Source organism: Eschrichtius robustus, chromosome 16, assembly GCF_028021215.1.
Source record: "Eschrichtius robustus isolate mEscRob2 chromosome 16, mEscRob2.pri, whole genome shotgun sequence".
In the NCBI taxonomy this organism is placed as follows: domain Eukaryota; kingdom Metazoa; phylum Chordata; class Mammalia; order Artiodactyla; family Eschrichtiidae; genus Eschrichtius; species Eschrichtius robustus.
In genome coordinates, this window is record NC_090839.1 from 46238497 (window position 1) to 46247379 (window position 8883).

Here is an 8883-nt window from a genome sequence, read left to right on the forward strand (position 1 = left end):
CATAACCTGTGATGTCACAGAAGTTTGCACGGGAAATGCAATCTCAGGGGCAGTTGGAATAGATGTTTATCTCCAAGTAACGCCCTGTAGCTATCCTGAGGAAGTGGAGTGAACAACTTTCAGGTAATTATGTTAGTGAAAATTTGGAAACCATCTACTCGCCCAAAAGGAGACAACTGAATAATTTATAATATATCCATGCACATTTTAAAAAATGTTTAATGGAACTTGTGGTAATCATTCCACAATGTATATGTTTATCAAATCATCATGTACACTTTAAAGATAATTTGTCAATTATACTTAAAGCTGGACAAATGTTGAATTGTTTGATGCAATGCTCACTATGTTATAATGAATAAAGAAGGTACGCTATTTTACCCAGGAAATGATCTGATTTAAAAGCAAATCTATAGAACCAGACCGGAAGGAACTCGCCACATCAAATTCTAAACTGCCCAGGGAGGGGCGGAGAAGCTGTGCGGCCGCCCACACGACGCTGAGGAGGGGCGGGGCTGGGGCCTCAGATTCCGAGGCACTCACCACCCACTGGCTGTCATAATCTCAGATTGTCACAGTCAATCTTCCGATTGGTCCTGGGCCGTCGCCTGATGATGATGTCGGCCGCCTTGCGTGTGCCCGGAAGCGTGCCTTGGTGGCCGGCGGACGCGCGGAGGCAGCTCCTGCGTCCAGGCCTCGGGCTGGTGGTCGCGCGATTTGGGTAGGTCAGCCCGGGCTTCCCTCCAACCCTCTGGGCGGCGTCGCGGCGGCAGGTCGGGCGAGGTTTTCTTGCGCGGTCTCGGCTGTGCGGTCCACTGCGAGGTCAGGTTCCGGTGGGTCAGGCCAAGCGTATTAGGGCAGCTGGGGCTCCATCAAGAGTCTGAGTTTGGGCACGTCTTCACCTGCCTTCAATTTGGGCAAATATCCGGACTTTACACTAACTTCTCACAGGCCTAGGTGGGGATTTTTAAATGTTTAAAACATCCATTTTTGCGAGAATTCAGGATGTTTCAAAGCAGCATCTACTTGGAGACTTCACTGGTCAGGTCAGGCACAGGTCGGCCGCTCTGTGGGGGAAAAGGCCACTCCTCGAGGTGCCCGCAACTTGAATACCCCTTACTTCTGGCTGCGGAAACAGAGTCCTGATTCTTAAGTGAGCTTTTAATTTAAAAAACAAGATGGGCGCACTGTATAAAAAATGAAGTCCAAGGACATTCGGCAGCAAATGCCTTGTCTCCACATTAAAACCCTAGAACCCAATCCTTAAGGACAGCTGTCCTTACGTTTTTGCCAATCCTTCCAGAAGGTCCGTGCAAACAGAGCAAGCCTATATGGAATCTTTTTTTTTTTTTTTTTTTTTAAACACAAAGCAGTTTCCTCATCTGTAAAATGAGATTGAAAATGGTGCGAAGTACCTTGAGCAGTTCTTGGGATGTTGTTTTCGCTGCCTGTGACAACTGTTGTCAATATTCCACAAAGTGTTTGAACTTCGTTTTCTGACTACCAAAGAAACTCAAAGATTGTTTCATATTCGTATCACGGACAGGTTTGCCTCTTCTTTTCAAGCCCCCTTCTGAGGGGCTGCGAGCCCCCGCTGTGTTGAAGTGCAGGCCTGAATGCTAGCTTTTAACAATCTTTTTCTTTGCCCTATAGAAGGCCCTGGTTCTGAAATTCTGAATAAAGCCACAACAGGCTTGTGTGTTTGGGGTTGGCTCGGGGAGTGTTTGAGGGAGGGGACACCTGGTGGGAGGGGAGGGCCGAGTTGCCTTGGCTGGGCCTGCAGGAGAGGAGAGCAAGAAGAGCTGCAGCAGGCGTGCACACACACATACGTGCACACCATTCCTTAGAGAGACCGTGAAATAGCTCATCTTCAGGTTAAAGCAGGAGATTCAGGTTAAAGCCTTGTCCTTTCCCCTCCCACCTGGCCTTAGTTAGAAGGCAATGTTCACACTTCATACAAGTCACGGTAAATAAGCCGACTGACCCATCCCCTGTCACACCTGCCTCTCCAAACCGGGAGGCGACAACTCAACAGTAATTGCGAGGCCGCAAGCAGGACGGCGGCAGAGGACAGGCAGAGAGTGTCTTCATGTCTGGATCCAAGTTGCATCTATATTTACTTCAGGGTGGTTTTCCCGGAGAAGTTTCAAGCCCATCTTGTGCCTCGTTTCAAGGAGGAAGCAGGTGAGATCCTGATGTAAGCAGCTTTTGGCAGGAAAGAGCTCTCCGAAGGGGCACCCTTTTTGTCTTGTCACTTTAGCAAAGCTATATTGTCACTAACCTTAAACTAGGCGCCCCCATGCTCTACTCATCTCCTGCTCTAGCACACCTATCGAATTTTGATCACACAGTACCTTGCCTAACCTGTTGGTTCTTTCCGTAGATCAAAGAAATAAAAATGAAGAAGAATTAACAGGTGTACAGATCTATTCCCTAACTTCCCCTCAGTAATGGCACAAATAAAGTGTGAACAAGACAACATCTAAAGAAAAGATCACATTGGGAATTCCCTGGTGGTCCAGTGGTTAGGACTTGGCACTTTCACTGCCGGGGCCTGGGTTACATCCCTGGTCGAGGAGCTAAGATCCTGCCAGCTGCATGGTGTGGCCAAAAAAATTTTTTTAAATAAAAAATAAAGATCATGAGGAGTTGACAAGCCTGCACACTGTGGGAGATGGCTACGAGTCTGATACCCTAGCTCCATGATTAACTGACATTACTTCCCCTTTTCCCTTTAAAACTTTCATGGCAGGGAATTCCCTGGTGGTGCAGTGGTTAAGAATCCGCCTGCCAGTGCAGGGGAAAACGGGTTTGATCCCTGGTCCAGGAAGATCCCACATGCTGCAGAGCAGCTAAGCCCGTGTGCCACAACTACTGAGCCTGCACTCTAGAGCCGGCGTGATACAACTGCTGAGCCCACGTGCCACAACTACTGAAGCCCGTGCACGTAGAGCCCGTGCTCCACAACAAGAGAAGCCACCGTGATGAGAAGCCCGTGCACCGCAACGAAGAGTAGCCCCCGCTCGCTGCAACTAGAGAAAGCCCACGCACAGCAACGAAGACCCAACGCAGCCAACAAAATAAGTAAATAAAAAATAAATTAATTTTAAAAAAAGAATTAAAAAACAAAAACCTTTCATGGCGCAGCCGCATCTTTAGAGGTGGATTTCAAGGACACGAGTCTGCCTTCTCCCAAGATTGCCGTCTTTCTGATCAAAACGACATTTTCCAGTTCTCCCAACACTTCCCTCTCGAGTATTGATTTTCAAGCATTGAGCATCTGGAGCTGAGTTCAGTAACACTGATGTGCTTGGGAAGTCAAGGAACAAGGTCTTTCTGGCCTCGCCTCCTAATGGGCAGGGCAAAATTCTCTCCTTAGGAGACGGCAGCGGGGATCTGTGCTTCATGTCAGCCTGGTCAGTTCTGAGGCCTGTTCCAGCTAAGAAGGGGCACATATCCCCTCTGGCGCCTGGGCCTGCGCCTAGGCCCCGGCCACACTCATTTCCGGGTTCTCAGCCACCTGTCTCCGGACCAGCATTCCTCTTTATCTCTGCACCAGTACAGTAGGGACCAAGCACCATGGCTATTCAAGTTGAAATTAACTAGAATAAAGTATAAACCCAGTGCCCCAGTCACACGAGCCACATTTCGAGTGGCTGGGGGACATGTCCGCTCACCAGGCCCAGTGGGACAGCCTGATGCCCTCCTGCTCCCAGCACTAATGGGCCCACCCCACTCCACTCCTCGCCTATTTCTAGAGGCCACCGTACTGTTTATAGAGTTTACTAGTCTGTGGCAGAAATTGGGTTGAGGGTAGGGTAACCAACTAGTTCCAGTTTTCCTGGGACTTTCCTGATCATAGCATTGACAGCCTCATCTGGGAAGCCCCAGTCCTGGGCAAACCAGGGTGCTCAGTCCACCCACAGAGCAAGTGATGTCTGACTGAGCTCTCAGTGGGATGGGGTCAGAGGGCAGTTCGTGCCCTTCGGTGGGGACACCCTGATGACACGTGGTGCTCACCTGTAGATAAGACAGTCCTGCATTCACCTAAATCCCCCCGAGGCCTCAAGTGTTAGAAGGCTGTATGCCTGCACCCCCTCAGCCGGGCTGGAGCCCCTCTGGCCCCCTGTGCCCACCTCTATCACCCCTGAGTTTCTCAGTCATGAGCCTTTGGAGGGGAGCATTCTGTAAGAGGAGTTGGCTGTCTCTGAACCTGGGATCTCTTCTCTCCTGGGGCACTTGAGTGGGTTTTCTGAGGCCCCCAACACTGCCGAGATCTGGCCTTGGAGAACGGACCTCCTGCTCTGGGGGGCTTTTGCTCCCCTAGCAACTCTATGAACCCTGAGGACCATGTCCGCCTTCCTCTTGGCCTCTCCCAGGAGCCCAATCACCCAGCGCCCGAGACAATCCCCAGGCAGGGCTCCGGGCTCAGGCCTGCATCTCAGCCAGGGAAACTGACCAGGGCTTGCCCTTAAGTACAAGCTGCCCCCCGTACAGCAGCCTCTGTCCTGCCTCCTGCCCTGTTCCTGTCCCACCAGCTCTCCGTCCAATCCCCAGGGTCAGGCCCCTTTGCTCTATCAGAGGGGAGTGAGATCCTTCCCGACACAGCAGCAATGCCCACCTTGCCCAGCCATCCCCAGTGGACGCCACAGCCCCAGGCTAGAGGTCCCTGCTATCTGTGCAGCCTACACATCAAATTCCCCCTTTCCTAATCCTAACCCACACCCCTAGCCCAACCTTTTGTCACAGATTTACCTGGGGAAGCCACGTGTCCACAAGATCTCATCTATTAATCAGAGGATGATGGAAACTTCTAGTTTTCTTCTCTTTCTTTACTTTGGAGAAATGCAGTTAGAGTTGGTCCTCAGGGTCAATAAAACCAGCATCCAATTCTGATGCCCCCCAGCCCCACCTCAGTACTTCTTCCTCTTAAAAGCAGTTCTCCTCCTTCTCTTCGTAAGGGAGTAGTCAACGTAGCTGCTTCATTTACAAGCAATTATTAGCTAACTCCAGGTATCTCACCTGTTCTCATCCATGTAACTCCCAGCGCAGGTGCTAAGGGAGGGCCCAGCACCTCGTTAGGGGATTCTGATGTGCTCTAAAGTGTCTTAATGGACAGCTAGGTTGTTTTTGTAAAATGCCAATGCCAGCCCCACCCTCAGATATTCAGAAGTAGTTGGTCCGGGATGTGCAGCCTGGTGAGTTTTCAAAGTGTCCCAACGGATTCCTGTGTGTGCAGGCTGTGAGCCCGGCTCCCGTACACCTGTGTGCACACCTGTGCCTGGGGCAGGTGCTCGGCCCTGGACCTCAGCCCCTGCAGTGCCTTCTGCTGAGCTTGTTGCCTTTAACCCTCCTTCTCTTGCTCCCTCTCTCCAAAACCTACCAAACACATCAGGTGAGGGAAAAGAAGCAACATTCATATTATCATTTTATTCATCAGAATTTCCAGAGACAGGGTCTCTACTGGGCAAGTAGAAAAATAGAGAATTTTACTACTTTGAAAAGGCAGCTATGACAAGTGTACGCCGAGAAAAGGGCCCCTGGGACTCGAGGGAGCAGAGTTCAGTCTGGGGGTGTCTCCCCACGCCACTAGCAGGCCCAGTCCTGGAAGCGGAAGCAGTCGCTGGCAATCTTCCACACCGTGTTGCTGGGCGAGGCCTGGGCTGTCAGGATGAAGTTCTGGTTGAAGTCCCGCTGTTTGTTGCCCTCAAACTTCACCGTCCCACAGATCACCACGAGGACTGTGGTCTGGCTCGGGGTGGCTTCATCGTGAACAGGCTGGCAGTCTACCACGTTGATTTGGAACTCACTAGAAGGCAGCATCTCAAAAAACTCACTCAAGGACTCTTGTCCCGAAACGGCGTTGCCGTTCCACACCAAGGTGGCCGTGCCCATGTACAGGCGGGACAGCAGCCGCCGCCTCTTGTCCATGGTGGTGTAGTACACGTTCACGAACTCCTCAGCGGCGCGGCAGGCCTGGTCCACGTAGGTCTTGAAGTCCACGGACGCCATCTCTGGCCCCGCTGAGGAAGGCCTCCACCCAGGTGCTTCCTGTACCTGGGGGAGCTGGGCTGTGGGGCGGCAAGGTGGAAGAGACCCTGTGTGAATGCCATTGTCCATCCTGCCGGACAAATGAATACTCCTCCTCCTCTGTTGGTGGCAGAACGACTACACATGGTGGAGATGATTCTAGGCGCACACTGTTGCTAACGCCTGGTCTGACTAGGCCTCAGTTCGCTCACTTTAAACGGGACCATCCCCAGCTGTGCATAACTGCAATGTTGGATGAAAAGAAGCCGTGTACACCACGTGCTTAGTAAAAAGCCTGAGACCCACATGGTCTGCAATGGTAGCTATTACTATGAATTTTAACGGTTTCGTTTCATAAGCTGTAGTACATCTGATAGTGGGAGGCCACTTTTTCCTGGAAGCATGGAACAGCTGTGACTGCCCTAGAGAAGCGGGTAAAGGGACCTTCCTGGCGGTCCAGTGGTTAGGGCTCCAAGCTTCCACTGCAGGGGGGCACGGGTTCAATCCCCGGTCGGGGAACTAAAATCCCACATGCCTCGCGGTACGGCCAAAAAAAAAAAATTAGAGAAGCGGGTAAAGACGCTGCACCCTGGGGAAGGGAACAGTGGCCCAACAAAGGCCAATCAGTCTATCCTCAGCTCACCTACAGGGTCTGGGAGGGAGAAGGCAGGTTTCCTAAGAGGGTAAGAGAACAAATGCCAATGAGGACAGGACGGGACCAACATGGTGGCCACAGTCCTCATGACGGGCTCTAAGAAGCTAAGCTGGTGCTGACTGGAATTGAGAAGCTAAGCTGGTGCCAAGCTCCTGGGAGCACAGGGGAGCCCCGTGAGCCAAGGAAAGACAGGCCAGATGGAAGAATTTCTATGGGGTGCAGGATTGTGGCAGCAAGGAAGAATTTCAAATGGAGCCGAAATGTCACATTTCCTTAAAAAAAGGTCCAAAAGCACAAAGAAAAATTATTATTATCTTTTTTCAGGGTATGGTACAACTATTATAGCTGTATTCTTTTTTGCACGATTAAAATATTTCACTAAACAAAAATCCAACAGAGGACAACATTACTAAAATAGTGGATAGGTTTAGATTTACAAACTTAAATACTGAATATTTTTTTAAATTTCAACAACCTTAAAAAAAAAAAATTATCTTATGAAAGAGATAAAAAATCCCAGGCAGGGTTGGGAAGGAGTCAGGCACTCTTCAGGGCGGAGGAAGGTGTAGGCCTGAGCCTCCAGGAGAGAACTAGCCAGGCTGGGCGGGAGCTCCCACCTAGAAAGCAGCGCTGGGTACCGAGCGCTGATGCGGGGTCCTGGACCCCCTCGGGGACCTCAAGTCCAGCCTCGCAAACACTCACTCCAAGCTATTTCCTAGCGCTTTACATTCGTACACCACGTCCTTTAACGGTCACCGAGACCAAATGAGGGTGTTACTGTACCAACTTCGCTAATGAGAAAAGAAAACTCACGTGTGGACGGAGGTCACACCCCTGATCTGTCACTACAAGAACTTGTTGCCGGGACGACGCGATCCTCTCACTGGCTCCTGCCCTTCTGGGGTCCAGTCTGGGGCTCAAGGTTCCGGGACAGCCAGTTTGTCATTTCCCCCTGCGGGCCTGTCTCCCTCGCTGGACTCCCCATCAACCGGCGTCCACGCGATTCCCCAGCACCTCGGGCCTCCGCCTCGCGAGCGCAGCTCACCCAGCTGCCCGCCCGGGCGTCTGCAGGGAGGGAGGTCGTTCCTGCGGGGCTGCGACCGGCCCAAGACCCGCTGCGGGACCAGCCGGCATCCCCACCACGCGGGGGCCACCTACCTGAGCTGAGGGGTACCGACCTACGCGGGGGTCACCTACTTGAGCAGGGGGCACTTACCTGCACGGGGTCACCTACCTGCGCAGAGATCACCTACCTGCGCTGGGAGGGGATCACTTAACTGAGTCGGGGGCACCGACCTGCGGGGGTCACCTACCTACGCGGGGGTCATCCATCTGCGCGGGGGTCACCTACTTGAGCAGGAGGTACTCACCTGCACGGGATTACCTACCTGCCCAGAGGGCACCTACCTGCGCTGGGTGGGGGGCACCTACCTGAGTGGGGGGCACCGACCTGCGTGGGGCACCTACCTGCGCGGGAGTGACAGCGGGGTGGCAGCCCTAGTCAGCGCCGGACAGCGTGGGCCTCAGTCAGCCGGGTAGGCGTGGGCGAAACGAGCCGGGTCGGCGCAGGCCGGCGTGGGCGGCTCCGGTCACGCAGGCCGCGGCACAACGGACTTTTGGGCCGGGTCCGCCGAGGCTCCGCGCTCCTCCGCTGCTCGCCCGAGGCGGCGCAGGAAGAGCCGCCTCCAACGAACCCCTTCCTCCCAGGACCCGCCTGGTCCGGTCGGCGCCTCCGCGGGTTCCCGCGCGCGGCCCGCCAGCTCCGCGCAGACGCGAGTCCCCGGCCTCCGCCCCCGCCCCGTGACGGGCAGCTGTGCCAGCCAGTGGGACGGCGGACCGCAGGCTAGCCCCGCCCAGGTGTGGCAGAGGCGAGGGGGGGGGCTTCCGGGAGAGACGCTTTCCCAGAAGACCACGGCAAATCCGCGCTCGAGTCTTCATTGGTCAATCTGGGTCACAGACTCCGGCCCGACTTTAGATGGGGCCTCTGATTGGACGAAGCTCCGCAAGTCCCGTCCCCGACTCTCGGGGCGGGGCTGTCTCGCGGCTGCGCGACAGCCGCCGGGCATGAGAAGATTATTGATGCCGCTGCGTTTTCAGAGTGTGTGCGTTCCCCCCACCTTGGCTACGCTAGGGCGCACCTTTGCCTGCTTTCCTAAGGGGAAGCTTGCTCTCAGTGTTCAGGACAAGTTTAGAAACTG

General features: G+C 53.6%; 1 protein-coding gene and 1 long non-coding RNA gene across 4 annotated transcripts; one reads left to right on the top strand and one right to left on the bottom strand.

The window, feature by feature from the left end:
• The first annotated feature begins 612 nt into the window (after nt 1-612).
• Nucleotides 613-6335, top strand: LOC137750062 (uncharacterized). Of its 2 annotated transcripts, XR_011070358.1 has the most exons (3): nt 613-721; nt 2126-2184; nt 2384-6335. It is a non-coding gene; the product is annotated as an uncharacterized lncRNA (long non-coding RNA). The 2 variants fall into 2 exon arrangements; XR_011070357.1 differs by lacking the exon at nt 613-721 and having other exon boundaries at nt 1761-2184.
• Nucleotides 5416-8445, bottom strand: NXT1 (nuclear transport factor 2 like export factor 1). Of its 2 annotated transcripts, XM_068524386.1 has the most exons (3): nt 8153-8445; nt 7499-7750; nt 5416-6071 (listed from the first exon to the last, which is right to left on the bottom strand). In XM_068524386.1, exon 3 carries the CDS (start codon nt 6010-6012, stop codon nt 5590-5592), a length of 423 nt encoding a protein of 140 aa, XP_068380487.1. In that variant the 5' UTR covers nt 6013-6071; nt 7499-7750; nt 8153-8445; the 3' UTR covers nt 5416-5589. The 2 variants fall into 2 exon arrangements, with proteins under 2 accessions (XP_068380487.1, XP_068380486.1); XM_068524385.1 differs by lacking the exon at nt 7499-7750.
• Nucleotides 8446-8883: the final 438 nt, after the last annotated feature.

Bases quoted from the DNA above. Each gene is read 5' to 3' on its own strand.
- NXT1 (XM_068524385.1), bottom strand. From the start codon at position 6,012: ATGGCGTCCGTGGACTTCAAGACCTACGTGGACCAGGCCTGCCGCGCC.